At 40.6% G+C, this 24,296-nt stretch overlaps 1 protein-coding gene and 1 long non-coding RNA gene across 2 annotated transcripts; both read left to right on the top strand.

Moving 5' to 3' along the window:
* The first annotated feature begins 2,230 nt into the window (after positions 1-2,230).
* rnd3a (Rho family GTPase 3a) lies at positions 2,231-15,282 on the top strand. Its single transcript, XM_014978801.2, has 5 exons — positions 2,231-2,518; positions 2,722-2,809; positions 11,283-11,392; positions 12,501-12,635; positions 12,950-15,282. Exons 1-5 carry the CDS (start codon positions 2,246-2,248, stop codon positions 13,196-13,198), a joined length of 855 nt encoding a protein of 284 aa, XP_014834287.1. The 5' UTR covers positions 2,231-2,245; the 3' UTR covers positions 13,199-15,282.
* Positions 15,283-17,528: 2,246 nt separating this feature from the next.
* Positions 17,529-23,442, top strand: LOC148160735 (uncharacterized). The gene is made up of 3 exons (XR_015762388.1): positions 17,529-17,838; positions 22,569-22,662; positions 23,191-23,442. It is a non-coding gene; the product is annotated as an uncharacterized LOC148160735 (long non-coding RNA).
* Positions 23,443-24,296: the final 854 nt, after the last annotated feature.

Raw genomic sequence — 24,296 nt, 5'->3', positions numbered from 1 at the left:
TGACATTTTGTTGTTTTTACCTTTTGAACCTCATAAGCAGGGGGTGAAAGTAGGCGGGAAAGTTCACCCACTAATCAGCCGTGACTGATTAGTTTTTCAAGAACAATCTAAACCACGACTTAACCAGTTAATAACTTTCTTCCCATTTCATATTGTTTCTGAACTCTTCGTGCTTTACCATAACAGAAGTACAAGTGGAAGGAGTCGATCTCGGCATTAGGTGACAAACTGACGCTGAGACCAGCACGTCCTCCTCTGACTGGCTTAAAACGTTCGTAACTTTATTAAAGAACAACAGAAAAAAAAATCAACAAAACGTGCTCAAATTAATGACCCAACAACAACAATAATCTCAGTAATTATTGTTTCAACAAGGTGTTGTGCAATTCTGTGCGTTTCGGTTCCATTATCAAAATAACGAGCAGAGCAGGAGTTTAAAATGAACTAATCAACTGTGTTCAGGGAGGCTTATTAATGATCTCAAAATAAATATCAAGCCTGCAAACCTAATATCCTAATGAACTGAATGTTATGTTTTTAACTTAATCTTTGATCGGCTTGTGCAGCCCAGGAGGTTGCCACGGCAACGGGTGTGCTTAAACGAGAGAGACGGAGAGTAAAAAGGTGCGAGTGGTTTAGAGTTGATCATCTGTTCAGGTTGTTTTACCTTTGTTTACTTTTGTCTTGGCGCATCACAGCCGCTGTTGAACATTCAATAATCGACAGACTTGGACTAAGTACCTCATTCTTTGTGAGCATACGTCATTTACAACAAACATCAAACACGGTAAATATGTTTCATTAAGTATTTAACAAACAAATGGCTTCTACCGCGATAATTATGTGAAATTAAAGTAATTGTCTAATATAAAAAAATAGTTCGATGAGATTTCCTCCAAAATGATAATCTTTTTCAACCTTTATAGCTCAAACGTTCACAAATGACATTGAAATAAAATCCAGTCCAACATCTGGTTTGAGGCGATTCCTCTGGAACTTGTTGGAGGAAAATATCCCAACTTCAGAAGATGAGCTTTAACCTAACAGAGCTCTGTGGTTCCTCCTATCAGTATGAGAGTCAGGGTGAGGAGGCGTCATATCAGGAACAGGAAGCGGAAACTGCAGGATCTTCAGAACAAACAGGTCATGATGCTAGGCTACTGATTATCCCTCTGTCTGGACACAGGATCAATGTAACCAGTTTAAAAGCTAAAAATGAATGGTTATATGCCAGACATGGAAAACTGGGATGCACTCCATGCCATGATGTTCAGAATTTAGGTCTCATGGCATCTCATGGTGTCAACATTGCAGCCAGTGGGCTGAGGGAGGAAATACAGCTTTATTTTGTGGCAATGCAAGAGCTACCCAGCTTTTATCACGTCGCAAAAAAAAAAAATCATCAGCACAGAAACTCCAAAGCACAAAAAGAATATATATATATATATATATATATTCTTTTTATTATATATATAATATATATATTATATATATAATTATTTATATAATATATATATATTTATTATATATATATATATATATATATATATGTGTGTGTGTGTGTGTATATATATATATATATATATATGTGTGTGTATATATATATATATATATATATATATATACCGAAACACACAGAATTGCGCAACACCTTGTTGAAGCAATAATCACTGAGATTATTGTTGTTGTTGGGTCATTAATTTGAAGATGTTTTGTTGATTTTTTTGTTGTTCTTTAATAAGTCAGTCAGAGGAGGACGTGTTGGTCTCAGCGTCAGTTTGTCACCTAATGCCGAGATCGACTCCAAACCTTCCATGATCGACGTGTTGTACTTCTGTTATGGTAAAGCACGAACAGTTCAGAAACAACATGAAATGGGAAAAAGGTTATTTATTAACTGATTAAGTCGTGGTTTAAATTGTTCTTGAAAAACTAATCAGTCACGGCTGATTAGTGGGTGAACTCATGGCTGCACAGTGAACCCATTGATTTCTTACAGCAGACAGCCGCTCCCCTCTCTTGCAGGTACTGCGTACCCCCGCTAGATCTTTTAGGGGTACGCAGTACCCTGCCGTTCCCCCTTACTTTCATCCCTGGATATTTTATTAGTTACCTTGTGTGATCCAAATGGGGGCGCTCTCCCGGCGGACTGCGGTGTGGAGGCAGCCGGCTGGAGGAGGAGGAGGAGGAGGAGGAGGAGGAGAGCCCCTGCTATTGGCTCCTGCCTCCTTATAAATACAGCCAAATGGCATTTACCGGCACAGAGCAAGGCGGAGACAGCAGAGGAGACAGGGACAGCAGTACTGGGAGTCACCCACTCTACGTCTCAACAGTCAGGACTGGACTCGTTTTTGGACCTGGTCGATCAATGAAGGAGAGACGGCCGTGTCAGAAGTCCTCTCTGAAATCCGGCATGGATCCCAGTCAGAGTGTGAAGTGTAAGATCGTGGTGGTGGGGGACAGCCAGTGTGGGAAGACCGCGCTGCTTCACGTGTTCGCCAAGGACTGCTTCCCTGAGGTGAGACCCGCAGCAGCATGCGTGACCCCCGTTTAACATCGCACACAGGGCAAACTTAGCGCATTGTGTGTTGCATGCATCTGTAGTTTTAGTTTGACTTTGAAACATTGGAGTCAGTGAAGCGTTGGTTTTCTTTGAAGTCTAAATCCCAGCAGGCGTCCTCTCTCAAACATCCACTCTGCGTGTTTCTTCCCCCACTCTAGAGCTACGTCCCCACGGTGTTTGAAAACTACACGGCCAGTTTTGAGATCGAAACGCAGCGGATCGAGCTCAGCTTGTGGGACACGTCAGGTAATCGGCATCTGCTCTCTGTTTTGTCTCTGAGGACATGTCCCAACATGCCGGGGGACTTGAGCCCTGCTGTGTCTGTCCACCCACCCAAACGCCTGCGTGGATTAACGGGGAAGCGGGGGCGGGGTGTTTCCAGTAGATGTGGAGTGGTTACCGGCATCAAAGTATTTGATTTAAATAATGATAATAATAATAATAATAATAATAAATTACAGTTTCAAAACGCATTCTCAGTGAGAGACTCAGATTTTCTTATGGAGTGAAGAAAAAAAACAGTCCTGCCCCACCTGTTGCTGCCCACTGCTGGCCAGCTGTCTGAAAGAAGGCTAGTACACGTTCAGTTTCCATAAAAGGGGATAAAGATGGCATTAGCTTTTGATCCATTTAAAAGCAGCTGCATATTGTTTCATTTGGGGGTGTCAACAATTCTTAATTATATTATGTGACGCCCCATTTCTAATGTTGCCCTGGGCAACTGCCACTGAGACTTAGAAGCTGAACTGTGGGTGACATAATCCAGTGGTTAGCTAGCTGTGTACTACAACTAAATAAGATTGATATTATTTTGTTTTTGTTTTGCTGGTAAATAGTTAGTGTTTCTTTACAAACACAAAAATCTCTCTGTTGGGTCTGGAGTTGGGCCTTCCTTACCTTTTGCTGCACACTGCTGGTGAGCTGCCTGAAAGAAGGCGTTGGAGGAAAAATCGGACTCCGTGGTAATATTTGCATCCATCACTCTTATCAAGCTAATACAGAGTAGCTAGCTTAGCTAAATAACCCACAAACATCTGCTTCCTTGTACGAAAATAAAAATAATTTATGACTGAAGTAAGAATAATTATTGCCCTTTTGGTTTCCCAAATAAATTAATTTGGAAATGTTATACCAGCTATTATTTAAAAAATACATGTTTTTTAATTTTACACTGAAAAACATGAACGTTTTTTGCTTAAAAAATATTCATGTTTTCATGCATGACTCTTACTTCCATGTAAGAGTCATGCATTGTTTATGAGAAATTAAATGATGCTGACCCAGTTGTTTCAGTTTTACAAAGTCTTTTTAGTTTATAAACTAAATCCTTGAGTAAAACTGTCATGTTTCACAATATTGACACACATTTCAAATGCTAAAAAATGATCAAATTGCTTTATTTTAAAACAGATAAGCAATAATTATGCTATTGCTGCTAACATATTGTCGCTGAGATTAGCAAGGTAATGAGGATGATTATTTGCTCACTGTATACCTTGACTAAAAGAAACATTTTATGATGTTTACAGTGGCTAAACTGCAAATTTTTCTAAAGAAGTGTAGTTTCCACATCTTGGTTGTTTGGCGTCCTTGTGAGTGTAGCAACTGTGCTTCAGCCAGCTGACTGGTAGTGTGCAGCATCCCAAGGGAAATGTGGATCTACTCTCTGCCTCCATCGTCTGAGAGATGATGGGAACGCTGTGACGTCTGAATGGTTTAGCGGTTTTGAAACCTCTGCACTTTGATTCCAGAATCAGGAGGTGTTTGCACAATGTCAGATTAGAAACCTTCATACCAGCCTCACCTTTTATCTACCGGGAAACATCTGTGACTGTTTAATCCAGGGGAAATTTCTGGAAGATTCCCAGCTGAGCCACACTAAATCATAAACTTAAAAACACAAACTGAACAAGCCTCAAATTCATACATCTGGTGAACACATTCTGGAAATTCCTCCCACACTTCCCGTTTTTTTTCTTCTTTTTTTCTTCGAGTTGCACAATACATCCTCTCCACCCCTCAATCATCCTTTTTTATTCTCCTGTATAGTTGAACTTTGAGCGTGTAAACAAAACACTCTTTGCATCCATCGATGCGCGATTGGAGAAAACGGGCAAAGCGGGGAGGTGTGATTGAGGGCGTATGTTGAAAACGTCCAAGCATTTGGTCTGTGTGGGAGTGCTGGGCGGGGACAAGCAGACAGCCAGCTGTTGCGGGTCTCTGGGCCTGGAATTCCAAAGCGACGTCTGAATAACTTTAGAGAATTCAGCTTGAAATGTTTTCATTTCCTGGAAAGAGGCAGAACCTGAAAAAACACCCGTAGACCCTGACTGTGTACATCTGGGAAGCAAAAGCAGCATCTCAAGTCGACTTTTTTGCTTTTCTGCCTGTTGCTTTATTAGAGACAAAAAATGAGAGACTTTAATTTTGGATGAGAAACCAGGAAATCAAGCTTGTGTGCGCGCTGTGGAAGTAAAAAGGGTGAAGAAATGAGATCCGTCCAGAGCAAGAGTTTTGGTTTATTACACTGTTGGCCGGCTGCCCCGAGTCATTTCTCTTTTTCTCTCTGCTTCATAAAACAGAAAGGAGTGAAGGAGGAAGGAGGGGGTATGTTTCCTATTAGATCAGTGGGGTTTAGATGGAGCAAGATACCCCTACCCTGCCCCCCTACATTCAGCCCTAGCCCCCACCCAACACCCAACGCGCGCACTTCCAGTGACCGATTGATGGAGCTTTCAGCTTGACTGGTCCCTTTGTAGAGACACCCATAGGCCACAGCCAATCCAATCGATCTCTTATCTCCTGAGGTGAGCTGGGAAGGGAGGATGGGGACGGGTTGGTGTTGGTGTGGTGCAGCCCCCTAAACCCCCGATCACGCTCTCCGACAAAGCCCAGCATGCAGACACGAGGACTAAGTCATATAAACACACCTCCACATGCGAAGACGCTCTTTGTTCTGTGAGTGGCTTAATGAGCTGCCTGGAGTGTGTTTTAGTGCGAGTGTTTGAAAAGGGAGGGTGATGGGTGTAATTTGGGTCATTAAGGTAAATTCCTGCCAGTTGCGCAGCTTTCCATTTGCCCCCCTTCGCATCCCAACCTCCTCCTTAACACACCCACCCAGCTTGTCTGAGCTAGCTTTGGCTTTCCACTCCCAGGGTGAGGTCTGTAGGGTTTCGGCGGACGCTTTGATGCTTCTCATTTCTTTCAGCGGCTGAGGAAGTGGTTTACATTGTCTGTCTGCCAGTGGGTCTGAATGAGCAGCAGAGGTGTTTGAGAGGATGAAATAGACGGTGGGGGGAATCTGGGAGGCCTGGCACCTGCATGCCTGAGGTCTGACTTCAGTTTATGAAGGAGAAATGATCAAAGGTAGCATCCCAGAACAATCTGCAGCTCCCATAAAGAGCGACAATTACCCTTGACTGCACAATGTTTGGGTTAGAAAGTTTCTGAAAATGACAACTTGACGCACCTTGGAACAATTTGAGAATCATAGCAGGTGGCTACGATTACAGTTTGTGATCCGCCAATCAAAAGTTTTACTTTATTGAACGTAGTGAAAGTAAAGTTTAGGATCAATCAGAAAGGTCAGCTATATGTTTGCAACAACTTGGGTGTTTCCTGCTAGCCTTCCTGTTACCTCCTGAAAGTCTAGTTCTCTCTTGCAGCCTGAATGAACTGCAACACGTTACTGAAAAAACACTTGACCGATGATGAAATAAAGCAATTTGATCAAGCTACAAGTTACAAATCAGTTTCTTTATTTCTATCAGGGCGGCTGCACAATATGGCTGCTAAATATGGTAATAACAATGTCTGTTACAATAAAAGTAAATGTTTTCCTTAATCTCTTCTTGTTTCCATCATTATACCACTTTCTGTTTGAAATAAACTTGCAGACAAGAGGGATTGGATACAAAGAAAACCTCAGTTAAACATGAAGTCTGCTAAGAAAATTGCTGTCAGACTCGGAAGCCCAATTGGAGCATCTTTGATCATTTTTGTTTGAAATTCTTGCGATGTCGCCAGTGTTGCAATATGATAAACAAACTCATGGCTTAGCTCTGTTTACGCTGAATTCACTAGTAGCCTGGTCTATTTTGCCATTTGCTGAGAGTAATCAGGGTGTTTGCTTTGAAAGCAGCTGCTTGTTTCATTTGGCAACGACAAACTGACTGAACACTTTGTGGCTGCAGACGGTAAAATCCAAAGAACCAGTTTCAAAATGTGTTTACATTACTACAGTTACTACTCATGAACAGTTTTTGGGTGGAAAGTGTCAAAATAATTGACTGAAAGTTACTGTTGTATTTTTTTTTAATCTAGTGTTTGTGCGTCCCCTTTCTAAAGCCTCCCTGGGCATCTGCCCACATGCCCAATCTCATAAATCATATCAAGTCATGTGACTTATTATTTATAAGATGACATTGATGAAAGCAGCTTTATGTTGTATTTAAGAGAAGCTATAAAGTATCTTAAGTTTAGAGGAATCAGATGAACACAACACTGAAGAGGTGACGTTCATGCTGTCATGTCAGCAAATCAAACGGAGTCTATTTGTAGCGTTTGGTGCATCTGTTGCCCGGACAGCTTAGTGTGGGACTGTTTCTTGCCCCTGTTAAGCTCCTCGCCGCACGCTGCCACCTCCTTTCCTCCCGCCAGCCACCGTTGGTTCTCCTCACATTTCTGGGCTCAGCAAATTGGAGCCGCATGTCTGGCATTCCTGAGACTAAAGGTTTCTACTTCCTCCTCTACAAAGGCGGCTATTGTACCCGGCCAGTGAAAGAGAAGTGCCATGGATCACTAAAAGCCCCACCTCGTTTCCAAGGAGGAGGGGGAAATTGAATCATGGTGGAATCTGGCTGACCGGTGATGTGATGGGGGGGATAGTGTGTCAGCTGAAACGCGGGGATCCTAGGAGAGATTACTCCACTTCCTGTCGGCTAATGTCACGGAAAGATTCTCTGTGTGATGTTACACCTTGACATTAAAATCTGTCGGGTCTTTGGATTCTTGGCTCTGGGTGTCTGTGAATCCTGCCAGTGCAGTAATAAGAAACACAGGACTGCCTTGCAGGCTGTTTCTTCTTTTCCTACTTCTTTCTTGAAAGCATTTGTCATGAAACATTCACATGTTGTTAATTTGGTGCAATGCCAGAATACGATGGTATTTTTGGCACACTAGGGATTAAAATCAGTTCTATAAGAAGACCTATTTGGGTTTTGGAATAGAAAAAGGAGGTTCTCATGTCATAGATTGGGATTGAAACTAATAAATTATTTAGTAATCGAATATTTTTGATTAATCAGCTAAATAAATCTGCATATTCTACATATTTTTCATTTAACCACTTGAGCTTTTTGATGCAATGTTTGCCTAAATTGCAATAACACAGCAGTACTCTAGTGTACATTTGATCATTTGTACATTAAATGACAATTTTCTGGATTAAACAATTAATAACTGGATCGCAAAGGTGCTAAATAAGAGTTTTGTTTTTTGCAAAATTTAAACCAGATTAAACTAAAACTTGAATTCTGAGTAAAACGTACTTAAAAGTTGTTTTAGTAACACAAAATGTATATAATTAATGTCGTAATTACAGCTTTGTTCTTCCAGCAAAAAATATTTTTGATCCAGGTAGCGATTAATTGATTACTAAATTAATTGACAATTAATTCAATATTTGATTAATATGAGTCCTAATCTTAAAAAGCCCATAGAGAAATTAACCCTAAACATACCACATCTATGGTAATGTACGGTGGTGGCAGCATCATGTGGTGTGGATTTTTTTGTTCAGCTGGAACAGTGAAGCTGGTTAGATTTGATGTGAACTGGAAGAAAACATATTGGCTGAGAAAACAGAAACAAGACAAAATGTTCCAGGGGTGCACATACTTCTGGAAAGCACCAAGTGAACTAAACTTGATGAAAGATGCATTAAAATCCCCAAGTGTTGCTTTTAGATGCCTGAATACATGACGCTGTGCATTAGAACCATACCTGCTCACACTGAGCACCTCAATGGCTGTATTTACGGCGGCAGATGTCTCCGTAACCACAGCAACCGCACAAGGTACTGGCTGAGGTTACGCCAGTTTAATTTGCTTCTTGTCCTTGGTGTGTTAGTTAGCGAGGAGCTACGTGTGCGCGCTGCAGCAATACGAGTCGGGCCGCTGTTTGCTGTTTCCACAGGTGGCCCCACAGGGCTCAGCGCCTTTTTCCAATCACCATCCTGTCAGTTCTGCACAGCTATGTTAGCTATGCGCTAAAATGGCAGACCTGCTGCCAGACTTCCAGCCTGTCGGCTGCATCTGGCTTGTTTCACATCTGTATGTGAGATAAAGCAAAAATGTAATCTGAAAGATGAGTATTTAAAAGAAAAGCCTCATCCTGAAGAACATGTGAGTTTGAATATTGCATGAAGAGACTCTGGTTTGCTTTGCAGCATTAGGTGGAGCCTCTTGTCCCCGCCGCTGTGGAAAACAGTCGGCTCCTAATGAGGACCACAGTGGAAGTTTGGCCACCTAGCATCTGTTTTCTCTTGTGTGGTTAGTTGTGCACAACAGGATTGCGTTGCTGTGAGGAAAACGTGTGGAAAAGGACCGAATGGGGGAAGAGGGTTAGGATCCTCGTCACCCTTCCAGATTTAGAGATCCTGTGGGAGAACAATGACAGGAGCTAATTACGCTGTGACGGTCACCAGGTTGCGGTGCGTCGTCAGTGGGATTGCCTTTTATCTTCCCAGCTGGCAGAAAGATGACCCCAAACTAGTTTATGATGCCGCCCTGCATACTTCAGCATTCCACATGTTTTTCCACTCATGTTGTGCTGCACTTAAAATGTTTTAATAGAGTAATCTGGAGTTTAATGTGCAGACATATTCACAGAAACCCACTCGGATGCCTCAGGACCTCACGCTCTGCACCCGGCAGCTTTGATATGCGACTCCTTTATGTGGCCTGATGAGAAATATTCAAATCATTGTAAAATGTCAGCTGACTCCACAGCTTACCCTTTGGTTGGAAGGTCTTTATTTTTCCACTGATTTTGTCCGAGACTGAGAGAAAAAAGACTCAATGCAGTCTGGTTCTGATTGTCAGTGATGGCTGATGGGTTCTAGTTGGGACAATTTAGGTTTCTCATGAAGAAAAATGGAAAATAAAGATATGTGTTTTTTTGTCTGTAGTACCCAATTGCTGTTAAAAAATACAGAACTTGTTTGTAAATTTTAATCCATAATGTCAATTAGCAAATGTTTGCTAATAAGTGTGGACCCGTGGAAAGAAATTTAGCTTTAAATTTAAAAATCTCAACCACACTGTCTGCTTTTGGAGTTTATGAATGCCTTCATTTAACATTACAAACACAGAATAACAAATTTTAAAAATCTTGTATATCCCTACTGACCTGCTGGTAAAACTGTTAACCGTTAGCTTGTTGTTTCTACTCCCATTTCTAGCTTTTAAAAACAGTAATTTTGTGAAATACTGTATATAAACTGAAGTATTTTTGTGTTTGCATGACTGGTGCAGAATAACTATTTTTATCCTGGAGTTTGGTTCTTGCTTTTTGCCATTGATGATGCATTTTAGCATCTGTAGTGTTCAAACTGTTTGTTAGCAAACAGGCTAATGCTTAATTTGACAATCTGACTCCAGAACTAGAGTATTACTACTTCAATGACTACTTCATTGACTACATAATAACTTTATGTATTGTGAATGTTGTTCAGAAGCTAGCACAAATGAGTTTTGGTGAAATGCTTAATATCTGTTTTAGATCATGCATTTGCTAACCTTCAGGTTAGCGTTGACAAAAAAGTTAGCAAGCCTAGATGGATTTTTGTTGATTTATTTCTTGTTTGCTGTTTTGTTTTTCTTTCTTGGGCTTACTGCGCTTGTAATATTAAAAAGGCTAAAACGCTCAAGTCTTAGCCCTTTTAAAATCTGTTCTTTAGAAAGGTCCAGTAAAGACATACATAAATAAATCAGTGTCAAGTCCAGGTTATACACAAGAAGTGCAAGCAGAAACAGAATATCCGTGTTTTTGCACACATCAGCTTTATTTGAAAGCGTTGTTTGAAACGGTGTCTCCCCTTATCCCACTGTTTAGATTAGGGACCGTATCACTCCCAGAATGCAGAAGTTTGTTTTTCTGCATTTGATGGAGCATTCCTGCCGTTTCCTCACAGCAATATTCAGGAAGAAAAAAAGATCCCAGGGGAATCTTGAGTTACCAAAAACAAAATTCCCAGGATTCTTGGCAGCTTGGTGCCTGTGGTCATCTCTTGTTGTCATGTGATCTCGACCCACCTTAACTTCTCGGTCGTCCCTCCTCCCGTCCTCGCTCTTCCTCGCCAGAAATGTTTCAGTCTGGCTGAGAGATGGGCGTCTCCTTACACATGGTTTTAATTTAACAAAGACATTTCCTCACTCCAAACTTCTCAGTTTCTATACCTCTTTTTTTCTTTTCATCTGGTACTCAGCACATTTTTCTACTAATGCACTATTTGTTTTTCTCCTTGTTGCTATGGATTATGGCTGAATTGCAATTATGACATGGTGTCAAGTTTTTATGCAGAGATTTCGCCTTGTTTGTACACATATCTGCAGATTTTGTTAAAGCCTTTAAGTGTTTTAAGACCACAACATCTAAACTACTCATAATCTAAAGAGTATTTGAGAAATGACAAATCAGATTTGTCCTTGTGTTTCAGGATCTCCGTACTACGACAACGTGAGGCCCTTGTCCTACCCAGACTCGGACGCAGTCCTCATCTGTTTCGACATCAGCCGTCCCGAAACCCTCGACAGCGTATTAAAAAAGGTATGCCGCCGCTTTCAGGACTCAATCTTAACCTGAACAGTCTGGGTGTAATAAACCGGTCTTACGATGAGGCTCAACAAAACCAAGCGTCTGCATTCACAAGGCATTACTTCACATCATGAGATCAGATGTGGCTACAAATAAAGACAAGGTGAAGTCTCTCAAGAGACTCAAGTGTTGCTTAAACACCAGCAGATCCCAAGAGGTTGCTTAGTGGTCAACCTCTGACTCTTTTCCCTGCTGACTACCATGTGTCGTCTGGTCCGATCTTCTGGAAAGCAACTTTGTCCGTTCTGGTCTGGCGCAAAGCCAGTCACATTTTTCTAAAATTGTTAACATTGCACGACAAAACCGAGACACAGCTTGATGCTTCCCGGTCATCTGTGCGCTTCCACTGATGGCAAGCTCATTTTGAATAATTGAGGTCACGCGTCAAGGTCCGCCAGTGTTCCACGTCTTGTTTATTTGGCTTAAAGTAAGAATGTGGAATGTAATCCCCCCCTGAGGGGATGAAAACCGAAAAGCAAAACCTCAGTTCTCAGTGCTAGTTTAGGGTCTAAAAATGCAGATTAAAATCTCTTATCTCAACATAAAATAGCTTTAAAAAAAACAACAACAATTTATGGGACTTGTTTGTCAGATGTTGTACCTCAAGACTTCAGCATTTAGTCAAGTGATGATTGCATTGTGTAAAACAACTTCCTCTTCACGTGTTAATGAACTTGATCCTCTGACCCTCTGGTCAGTCGGCCCTGAGGCACATTAGCCCCAGATTACGACCCAAACCGATCAGAGCATTTATTGTTCAGGAGGAAACGTGGGGATTATTTGTAGCTCCGTTCCCAGGTTCAAAGCATTGGGGGCTCCAGGAAGTGCCGGTTTTAACCTTCGTACCAGAGAGACCAGCTGACTGTGGGGCTTGAACTCATGGGATTTCTAGTCAGGACGATCTGACCTGCATGAGCAAAGGTGTTTTTATACTCAAGTTGACCACAGTTGTGGTTAAATCACAAGTTTTAAACTTGAGACTACAGAGGAAATCGGTCAAGTGATCTGGGGGGAGATTGATTAAAATACTCTGTGATCTCAAAGTGTTTGTCTTCTGCAGTGGAAAGGGGAGATCCAGGAGTTTTGTCCCAACACGAAGATGCTGTTAGTTGGCTGCAAGTCGGACCTGCGCACCGACCTTGGTACCCTAGTAGAGCTGTCCAACCATCGACAAACCCCAGTTTCCTATGACCAGGTATTCAGCGTTTTATTATCTTTCCTATTCCTGCACTAGATGAAAACCATACAGGAGTTTTTACCAGCCTTTCTGCCGTATTTGATTGTTAAATATTAATAATACTATAATTAGACGTGATGTCACACAGTGTGAGAGAGACAGTCTCTGTTGCACAGCTCTGCAGTTTAACAGAATATTACTTTTATTTGAAAAGACGGACAAAATTATTTCAGAATTGACACTACTAGCATTTAGCATGGTTAGCATTGCTAGCAAGTAGCTTAGCTTTCACATGCTGTGAGAGGTCATGCTGAAACCTTTTTTCTTCCCAGGGCTCCAACATGGCCAAGCAGATCTCAGCGCCTTACATCGAGTGTTCGGCCCAGCAGTCGGAAAACAGCGTCAGGGACATTTTCCACGTAGCCACGCTGGCCTGCATCAACAAGAACAGCAAAAACGCCAAACGAAGCAAGACTGTGCGCGCCAACAAGAGGATTTCACACATGCCCAGTCGGCCTGACCTGGCAGCCGTCTCCACGGATCTCCGGAAGGACAAAGCCAAAAGTTGCTCGGTCATGTGACTTGTCAGACTGCGGTGGGAGGGGGGTATCAGACTAAAGAAAATGAGGACAGCGCATTAGTGCAAGCAGGGAGCTTAGGGGCAAAGCCCTGTCCTGCATGCTAAAAAACCCCTATTTGTCTGGAAAGGGGTTTTTTATAAGCTTCAATTCGTATAAGTGTTACTGGAATATTCTGCTCCAATGAGAACTCGTTGAGTAATTGCGTCCCAGTCGATGTACCCCCACCTCAGCTACCACCAGTCCCACCAGAGGAGGAAGCTATCAGTCAGCTGGCTATCAGTTCTGGGAGGAGACCCGCTTCCTCTGAGGACAGAGCGGATGCAGTCAAGGCTTTCCTCACCAACAGGAAATGAGCAGGAGGAGTGATGTCATTAAGAGACCATCACATTTAAAGGGTTTTAGAACATGCAATCTTTCGACTGGGAGCCAAAGCTACGGCAAGCTGTGGCCTATGAAGGTAAAAAAAAAAAAAAAAAGTGCAGGTTCAAAGACTTAAGGCTTTCAACTCATCACTGTGGTTTGGAACTGATTCACTTTTACCTCTGCTCCTGTTACTGTCGGTGTGTGTGCAGAGGAGTCCCTGTTTCTGATACTGTTGTTGGTTAAATGTGAAGTTGTTGGTGTGCAACTGCATCTTTGTTTCTATTCTGATTCTGTTGGTTTCATCCTCACTCTTCCGATGGTTGCATTCAGTCGCCTCAACCAACAGTTTCTGAAGTAAGACTGAAGGTTTTAAACCTTTGAACCATAGGTTCACCACTATGTAGCAAGAGAAAACTGAAAGTATTGTGCAAAAATCTCAACTTCCTGGAGTTTAGCTTAACCCACAGGTTCTACATGTTCAAAACTTTGAAATTGCTAATGGGTTCAAACTGTTCATAATCAGCAAATCTCAAACTGTAAAATCCAAACAGGAATTTCTTTGTGGATTTTATTCCAGGCTTAAATTTGTAAGCAGTAAAATTTTTTCAACCTTTTAGTCATTAAGCTAATGTGTTTTAACTCACTCATTAGCTAATTTAGGCTTCATGACAATATGGGTGCTGCAGCCAACAGTCTGCCGAGTTGGTTAGCATCTTATTTCAGATTGTTTTCCCAGTATAATCTACTTGACCATTGCTCAAAAATAAAATATTCTTGTCTGTATATTTGAATCTAGAACTGCATTATCTAATTAGCTCATTTGATTTTACTCCAAACTCAAATTCAGACAAAAAAACTACAAGCCAAAATGGAGGAAGGAGTTGTAGCCATGTAGATGTGTTGAATCGCTGAACCTTAATCCAAAAATATAAAGGTGAGCCCAACAATTCTTGAGTGGCAAAAGTCCATTAGCATGTTTACCAATGAGTTAATTAGCTAGTTAGCTGACTTGTTAGCTACAGTTGAATTTCAGCAAACTGTTCATGTGCCTGAGGGATTCCTCTAAATGGCATAATGCAAATAATGGCTCCTGATTACAACTGATAGGATTTTGGAGTGTTAGCCGTTAGCTAGCATCTGCCAATGTTCATCAATTAGCCACTGTGAGTTAAGTTTTTTTATTTTGAATATATTTTGCAATATGTTTCATTTGGAACTAGGAAGGTTAGACTGTTTCCAGGCAGTAACAACCTGTTAGCCTTTAAGCTAATTAGCTAGTTGGCTCACTCATTAGCTAACTAGTCCATTTCAGCAGTTCTCCACTGTAAGTGTACAGCCAAATCTGTTGGGATGTTAGCTGCCTAGCTAACATTTATTAGCTGGTATCATTTCCTACTCAAACATGACTCAAATAATTTGATAATTTGTACTTTTTTTGTTTGGATGGTCTGAAATATTTGCTGTCAATCATTGTTAAAGGCATTGATGCACTTTTAATTGAAGTCACTGCCATAAAAATTAGCTTTTTCTCACCAGTGCTGTCTCATTCTGCAGCACTTTGCCTAAACTCTTATCCTCATGTTCCAGCCTGTCCTATCTGTGTACGCTCATGTTTTCTTGAATGTTGTCACCTTCAAAATGTCTTTTGCCAATGTTGTTGCCACGATATTTATTGAATTATATATTTTCCCTTTTAGAATAAATAAAATGAATTAAAATGCTCTCTTGTGTTTATTTGGAAGTAACTGAAATGGTAATGGACTTGTCTAGATTGATGGTGTTTTAATATCAACAGATGTACGTAAAGTACATTGATTTTTCTTGTGTATGTACGTAGTAGAAAGTGTTGTGTAATGGAAAAAAAATTCATTTGTATTCAGTGGATTTGACATTGAGAGAGACAAGCCTGTCTCTTTTTATTGTTCTGTTTATTTCAGAGGATTTCATTTAGAACAAGCTGTTTAAAAATTATCGGTTTTGTGAGCTGAAAGAAAACTAAACACCAAGCTTTGACTTGAATTCATGGCAAAGCTAGATTGGCTGTAAATCAGATGGCATAACAAATCTGAAGCAAAGTACTTGAATTGGTTTATACAGCGCTCTATTTTGCTCGTCAGTGTTAACATAAACCTCTTCAGAGTGACAACTGTTTCCTTTCAGAAAAACAAGCTGAACTTGAGTCCTTGACGGTCAAGACGTCACTGTGAAAAGCAGGTTTTGTCGCTGCTGCTTGGAACAAATAGTTCTCTGTGAGTGAGACTGAATAGTCTTGTCTACTTATAAGGCTAAAGTATCACTAGACGCAGACGGTTTCGTACAAGTCCTGGTAAATTCCCGGGGGCTACCGAGCATGGAAACTGCTTTTGCTCACCCAGCAATCCTATAAATCACTCAGTGACTTCATCACATGCATAAGGAGTGAGATGCATTGGCTTGTCAGTGGCAGGAAAACAGGTCTGTCAGGTGAAAAATAAACGTGGGTAATAAAAGACGCACAACTCTTCACCTTATGACGGCAAGCATGAAGCATTTATCCAGGTAATTTGCACTAGGTTGTGATTCTAGTCATGTTGGCAAAGTTTTCCCTACTTTTCAAAGTGATGTCATTCCACTGAACTGATCTTGGTACAGCTTAAAGAAAAAGTTTATTATTGTGAAAAATATGCCTTCAAATCAAAACTCCTATATTTCTTGACTGAAATGAAGCCCATTAGCATAAACTTGTTGAAAGGTAATAAAGTATACTTTTCACCACTATAAAGTGTGGGTGAGGGTGAAGTAGAAACATCTGGCAGAGGGCCCAGTTCAAGGGATCTTCAACTCACACCTCCAGGAGAGTTTGCCTCATTTACCAAGGGAGTTTGGAGACATGGAGTCTGTATGGCCAGGACTACAGACCCATGCAATAGAAGAAATACTTTCTGGATATCCTTAAGTTGCTCCCATATTCTCAGTTAAGGAGGCAGAGTCTGAAAATTCTGGGAATGGGAGTCCATTAGTAAACCAAGGTACTCCCCAATGGCAGAGCTTAAGAAATGAACAGGATTCGACTGGAGAGGAGGTGTACTGGCTAACTCTTTGGTAACATATGAGGGACTGTGTATGAGCCACTACCTGGAAATGTCAGTGTCTTCTAGTGTCTCAACCTCCCTGGGTGCTGGAAGAGGCTCCAATTGATTGCTTAATCTCAATGCAGAGTAAGTTTGGTTGTCTATCCTACAAGTGTTTCGTAAATCTGAAGGTTTACTACTGGATCCCCTGAAGCATTTGCAGTTCCAAGGTTACTGTAAGGATTGTTAAGTTCTTGCATAACCAATGAACTCTAGGAAAAACATTGGAGTTGCGTGTCAATCAGTGTCTGGATTGCCCTTGGGTGTGTACAGTTCATGAATGTCAAGGATGATAGTCATTCTTTTAGTATCTTCAGTCCATGACCTTCAGTGTGGCATGAAGCAAGTTTGACGTGATCAGGATGGGAAAATGAAGAAAAGAGCAGCTGCTTACGTCGTTTGGGCCTCCTGGACTCCACACTTTTGAGGTTTTCTTGCCACATTCCACTGGGTTTCAATTAGTTATTTTAAGATTTTGCTCAAAATTGTATGTGTCAAAATGTTTTCCATTTTGGTAAACCCTTAAGAAAGATCACACTTTTCGACCAACTCATGCAGATGATTTGTTTTCCTGTCTTTCCTAAAGAAATGTTTTTATCCTACGCATCTATATATAGACTTTTTGTGATTCTTGCAAAGGAAAATAGCCATGCAGCAATAAAGTCTTCAGTTTTGCCCTGACTTTATTAGTTTTTAACCTGATCCAGATAATGTAACAAGTAAGGAATGTTCCAAAAGCACAGTTCCTGAGCACAGCTCTAATCCCACAAACTCCCCACGGGTGGACGGGGCTGGCAGAAAATCAACGTATATCAACTCTGCAGTCCGCCCTGTCCGGTTCTCTATATGTCCCATAACTCCTCGTTTTGCTCAGACATTTCGTATACATATGAGAGGGGGGTGAAATGAGCTAATGCTCCGTCTGCAGATGTGCTGTGGGTAATTTCAACTGTTCTCCTAAGGTTGTCCTTTAATGCATTGCAGGTGTTTGGTGTGTTTTTCAGCAGATGACAGCGTTGGAAGGCAGTTTTAACTAGATATGCTTCTTTACCGTTGGAAGAAAAACTATATAAAAAAATGTAGAACTTTTTATTGTAATATTTTCAACTTTTCAACTACGTCACTGAATCATTCGAGGCGCCATGATGGACGCTGGAAGTGAGGGAGGTGAGTACTGAACAGAGCGACTGAAATTGTTTTCCAAAGTTGTTTTTGTCAGTTTATTCATGACTTCTACTTGTTCGAGTCGAGATAATTTGTCTGTAAACGTAACACACCTGGTTGGGGCTCATATAAACGCGGTATTTACCAAAGTTGGAAGCAGCTAGTTTAGCAACCGACCCATTCCTGCTCTGACGTGTTTGTCAAATTACAGACTTTGCCTGAATTCACACCACATGATTTATGTCACTGTGTCATAAACAGCGTTTCCCCTTACACAAGAGCAGCCTTAAAAAGACGAGATGCTAACCAGTTATTTCCATTTTATGCTAGGCTACATGACGGTGCGGCCTTGTGTCCATGGTGGATAGAGGCATGGCGCGATTCTTCTCCATGTTGCGATATTTGATATCTTTCTGATCATACTTACATATAAACTGTATGTCAATCTTTTTACCTTGTAAAAAGCATTAGATTATACCGAGGGCTGGTAGTCATTATGATTGACTGCTGCTGTCCATTATCTCTCCAAAAATAAAATGACAAGTTTGGTTTGCATCTTTGTCTGTTTATGGAGCCGACTGCGCAGAAACTATGACTATTTTTAAAGTGAAATCAACTAAATAGAAACATTAAGTTACAGATATCTGATTTTAGATTTCCTTTAAATCGGTTGTTTTGACAGCATAGGTCACCTGCAAAGGGTGAATATTTGACATAAACTGGTCATCAGGATCAAGTTAAAAAGTCACCACAACAAAAACTCATTCAGCTCCAACAGACTTTTGTAAAGATGTAATTAAATCCTCCCTCATTGCTCATTGCTGACAGCCATGGAGAAAAGGACAGGTCTCATTAACCTTTGACCTTCAAAACCTAATTAGCTCACATCTAGAGTCAGCAGCCTGGGATTTACTATCAAGCTATTTATAGTTGTTTTAATTTTTAAAGCTAACTATTGTTATCCACGGTAGATTGAACAGGACTGTTAAAAGCTTGGGAAATTGTTTTACAGGCTTTACAAACGTATTGTTCCCCTAATTCACATTTATGCACCGATTTGTATAAGTTTAATACACAAAATCCCAATAAAATACATTAAAGTTGAAACAGTAACTCTTATGCAACACTCTTGTTTCTTCCTCCATAGCAATCATCTGCCTGGATAAATTTATTACAGCGTCACAGAGCTGCTGGAACGGCTGTGCACTTTCGGTGTTGTTTAATTTAAACTCCAAGTGTGAAACTGGGTGTTGCAGTCATGACTCAGAGACGAACACAGCGGTGACATTTATGCGTGAGAAATGTGACAAGAAGCCACTCCCATTTGGGGCTCGTGAAAAGGTTGAGTTTTCATGGAGCTTCAGGCTTTGGCAGCTCATCCCCATAATGCAGAAATAATTTGAAGGGAATCTCGTTTTTATTTTTCTTTGTTTTCACCTGCCTGCCTGTAATCTGACAAGTGGATGCTATAGAGTGTGGCTGGAAGGCTCTTAACTTTATTTTTTTTACTATAAGCTGCTAAAATCACAAGTTTTAGTCATTTGGAAGCCTTATTTAACAGCATTTTAAACCGTTTTTGGTTTTTGATAAATAGTTTTAATATTAAACCAAAGATTTTCTACTGCAAAGCAGAATAAATTTCCTAATCTGTCAGCGGTAACCGGCTTACAGAGGGAAGGCGTTATCCATCACCATCGTTCCAGGGCAACAAAGTTGCTTTTTTCATCTTGTTTAAGAAATAAATTTCTTTTTAAATGAACCGTTAAGGCAGAACCAGCAACTCCATGTAGCCCGAATGACAATCTATCAACAGCATATTGCTTTTTATGTTCGCAATCCACTCTCCGATATTAGACCGGGTGAAGCAGAGGTCGAGGTGGAAGTGAGTTCAGCTCAATGAATCAGAAGATTCTCACACTTTTTAGGGAGCAGAGTCTAAATCTGGCGACCTCCTCCTTCCCTTCCTTCCTTCCCCCCAATCTTCCTGCATGACCAGCTGGGACGGACATAAACTGGGAGTGTAAGATCAATAGGTCTAAGCTGGTGGCTCATTGTTTCCTCCTCTGTCCTCCTGCCTCAGACAATCAGTCATGCTCAGCTGTAACATACAGACAGACTCAATGTGAAACAATAGAGGGTTTTTTTCTCGTCTTTGGGGAAAAAAACAGCATTGGACTGAAGCCGAAGGTCTTGAGAAAAGAAGATGAAGAGAGCGGACGGCTTGGTTTTAATTCATTTTGAACATAAAAGAGGTTAAATGCAAAACAAACAGAGAAGAGATTAAAACTGTAGCATTACCACTTTTTGATATGATGGCATTCTGCCCAGGGTGGCATGGCCTTGGGGGCATCACATGGCAAAAAAAGTTAAATATCTAGATAGATGATGCTACACTGAACAGAAATTTGCTTGGAAATCTTGAGAACTAGTGCTAACTCTTACTCAGATAGTATGCCATTTTTAAAGAAATGAGAACTTCAGCTAAACTGACACTATGATGCAAAATAAAACTTGGTTACCACTGGCAACTGCTTTGATTTTGTGATTTTCCTTGGCTCAAAACTAAACTTTGAAGCACTTTTCTACACTATTTTGGATGCCAAATTAGATAAGCTCTTCCAGTCCATCTTTCATGACTAGTAAATAAATGTTTACATGCAGGATCAGCTGAGAGAGCCCGACTTCGACTCCTCACAAACACTGCAGATGTATTGCAGGCTAATGCGGATAGCATGAGTTATTTTAACCCTTTCTTGGTCAATCTGGCGGTCGATTCTTTAGCTTGACCTCGAATCAAATGGATGCTCCAACAGTGATCCCGAACACATCCAAGCTAGTTTTGGACTGGATAAAGCATTTGTGAGGAAGGGAAGGCAGTCTATTCCACTCAGTTTGGGAACATTGTGTTGTCTAAAAGTAATTATCTGAAAAGTGGAAATCTTAAGACAGATTTGAGTAGCTCTGGCTGACAGTTCTTCCTTTTTTTTCCCCTCCATCTTGCAGTTATTAAAACTTTCCATCCTGAACCTTTCATGGCTGAATGAAGCTGGAATCTGAACATCAATAAGATTTTTCTCATAGAAATGCATTTACATGCAGGACTTTGTAGTCTATTCTAGGTCATTAAGCCTTATATTTTTTTGTTTTTGGTGGGTGGGGGGTTAATTCAGTAAGGCTTGGCTCCTTCCACTACCGTCAGCTCATATTTCAACAAAACCGTAAACTTGTTGGTCCGGTGCCTCACTCCATTGGGTATTGTGTTTGGAGCGGGAGTGTGAGAGCAGAAAAAAGCGCTTTTCATTTCGCTCCTTGGTGGAATTTTTCTGTGGTGAAAGTTCCTGACTCATGTTTTAATGGGTGCAGAGTTAGCCAACGAGATGAAGAGTGCCAGGGTTTCTGCTTTTGCAGCTTCGGCTTTACTATCACAATCATTTTGAGTTTCTTTTACATTTCAGGGAAGCGAGATTCCTTTAGTTTGTTTGGTTATTTCCACTTTCCACTTTCTTTCTTTTCTGGTTTGCCATATGGCCTTTCCAGACCCCCGACCTCCAGCATTTCTCCTCTCCTTTCCATCTGCTCCCAGCCTTGCTCTTGTTGGTTTGGGGCCTAACGTTGACTGATTTGGCATATGTTTTAACATGTCAGGAGAGTCCCAGTCGCCTGCTTCAGCTACATCTGCTTAATAGCAGCCACATTGTGCGATGGTCTTCGGGAAACACGGATGAGTTCATTTTTGTGGTCCGTCGACAGTAAATAAGCTTGTCAGTTACCCTCCAACAGATGTGGCTGGAACCAAAAGAAGAGTTTATTTATACTTTTTGGTTGTGAATAAATCTAATGCTTACAATTACAAAGAGATTTTTTATTGCTGTGTTTGACTTGCGCAGTGCGCTAAAGCAAAATATGACAGTTCATTGAAAGACGTAATATATGTTAGGCTGACGTGGACAAGTTGTAACAACAACATCTCTTTCTCATGACAGAAATATATAACCGTTTGAAAATTTTTCATGATTTTCTGTTTTGACACAGTGAAGAGTGAGAGCTCCAGTTGGCGCTGCAGAAATGCAAATGTCTATTAAAATGTCTATCAAAAATACTAAACTATCCCAATATAGGGACATTTAGCCCAATTAAGTAAAAAACAAAAAAAAACTTTTAAGCATGGTGATGGACAGATCGAGGACACCCTGTAGGAATAATCTCCTTTGATAATAATAATAATTAATAAAATAGGCCAACTTGGTAGGATAAAAAAAAACACCTTTTGAGAATGATAGTATTTTTTCCAAATCAGTTTCTTTCACTAAAAAGCTTTTAAAACTTCAACAAAAACTGCAGGTTTGTGTCTGTGTCTGGTGAAGGTTTTGGTTAAAACATGTTTGTTCTTCATTCAGTTGGTAGAAAATCCAGAATTTTTATTCAAGTGAGAGTAGAGATACTTCTTAATAAAATGATGCAGGAAAAAGTAAAAAGTAATTTTTTCAAAAAAGTTACTCAAGTAAATGTAATTGAGTAAATGCAACTAGTTACTACACAACTCTGTAGTCTATTAGTGCTTAAATGTCCTGAAGCAGTGAATGCCTCAGGTGTTGCCTTAATTAGGCTAATGAGCTTCACCTGTGGAGCTGCTGGGTGATACAGAGAAAGACAGAGTAGAGGAACTGTTCCACACTCCACACCAGCTAGTGGCAGTAATGCACCATTTTTGGGTTTTTTTTTTTTGTCAACAGCCATAAAACATCAAAGAAGAAGAATAGGATGGAGGAAAGTACCGTCTACCGAGAGATCCCTGAACTGGAAACCGCAGCCTTTGCGCTGCACTCGGTGGGTAATTTAACAGAGCTGTTTATTTATGGGGGAATTTTTCTGCCATAATTCGAGAGCACACTTTTTCAGTCAGCATTAAAACGATGCTTCATTAACCAGACTACCAACACACAAAAAATCACAATCAAAGCCGTCATAACTTTATTACCCTGTGAAAGTAAGTCAGAAATAATCCAAATAGTTTTAATGTATTTATTTCTTTTCTTTCTTTCCTTATGGCTTAGACGGGATGGAAAGCCCATGTTTTGCTTTTGTATTTTGCACATAAGTTTGTGATTCCAAAGAAAAAGATATAAAACTTCAGATATCTCACAAATGAGATATTAACATACATGGAAAAACCTTATGTAGTAGCAGGAAGACTTTCAGTTCTCAATTATGCAGCTTGAGCTGACTAGTACGTTATTAAGAGGTAATGCAAAATCAACGTGTCCTCTAGGGGGCTCTGTTCACTTCAAATAAAATGTTATATAAGGTTATGAAATTAATATTAAATGCATAAATGCAACTATATTTCTCAATTAGGTGAAGTCTTGGTGGACTGGTACGTTAACTTTGGATCAGAGAGCCTTCACTAATCATGAATGCTAAGGTGAGTTGTTTTTTTCTTTTTTACAGTTAACAATATAGCTCTATGTGTTAAAATATGAAAGAAGGTAATTCTTGAGTTGCCAATAAAACGTTTGAATCAATAGTCTGCCGACTTTGGTGTAGAAAAAACAGTGAACGTATCAAGATGTTAACAATTAACTAACCAATAGCCGCCAACAATGCTACAATTGGCCTCCGCTTTAGAGCTTCAAGGGCTTTAAATTAAAATGCTGCTTTCAAGTGGGCCAATTTTGCCAACTCTGTTGCTATGGGTAGTTGGGTATCTGCTATTAGAGGAGATAATGGATGTAAAAGCACATAATGTTCGCTATTCTTAACTAGCAGAGTGCTGCTGTTGGCCTCTGACTCATCCTTAAGTACTCACAGGATGCCCAGTCCTGGAAGAAAAGTCACTCCCAGCTGCAGTACAAACTCTTTCCTTGAATTTGCTTGGTTGTTGTATTAAACTTAACTAAAAATAACTTAAAATGCATTTAGATTCATAAAACTTGTATCAGTTTGGGCAGAGCTTTTGTTTTTCCTTGAATACTGTAGAAAATCTTCCTGTCTCAGTTTTGTGAATCTCTCATGATGACGGTAAGACTTAAGAAAACCATACGGTGGCATCTAAACATGTAGCAGTGACTGAATGGCCAATTGGAGAAACTAAAAGATGCAAATTTGGCACAGCAGGACCAATTTGTGGTGTTTGACTCACCACCGCTTTCCCCTCATCTGACCGTCTTTTAACAGCAGTTTCTCCTCCAGGCTTTACCCTCATTAACCTCAGTCATCACTGCTTCCTGTCAGCCAGCCCCAGACTTGGCTCTGGCACACACACTTGGGTCATAGCTAATCCAAATTCCACCCAATCTTAGCAAAATCTGCACAGCGGAGCCCACTGAATGCAAAACACAAGAGAAACTAGAGCACCAAAAAAAAAAATCATTTCTCTTTATGTGTGTTTGTGTGAGAAGGAGACACAAAATGCGACTCCCCCTCCTGCTGAGTGTGTTTACTTCACCAGTAACAAAAAAGCA

The sequence above is a fragment of the Poecilia mexicana genome, unplaced genomic scaffold (genome assembly GCF_051168715.1).
Source record: "Poecilia mexicana isolate PSO_F unplaced genomic scaffold, ASM5116871v1 scaffold_2, whole genome shotgun sequence".
In the NCBI taxonomy this organism is placed as follows: Eukaryota; Metazoa; Chordata; class Actinopteri; order Cyprinodontiformes; family Poeciliidae; genus Poecilia; species Poecilia mexicana.
This window is presented reverse-complemented; position numbering and strand designations above follow the sequence as displayed.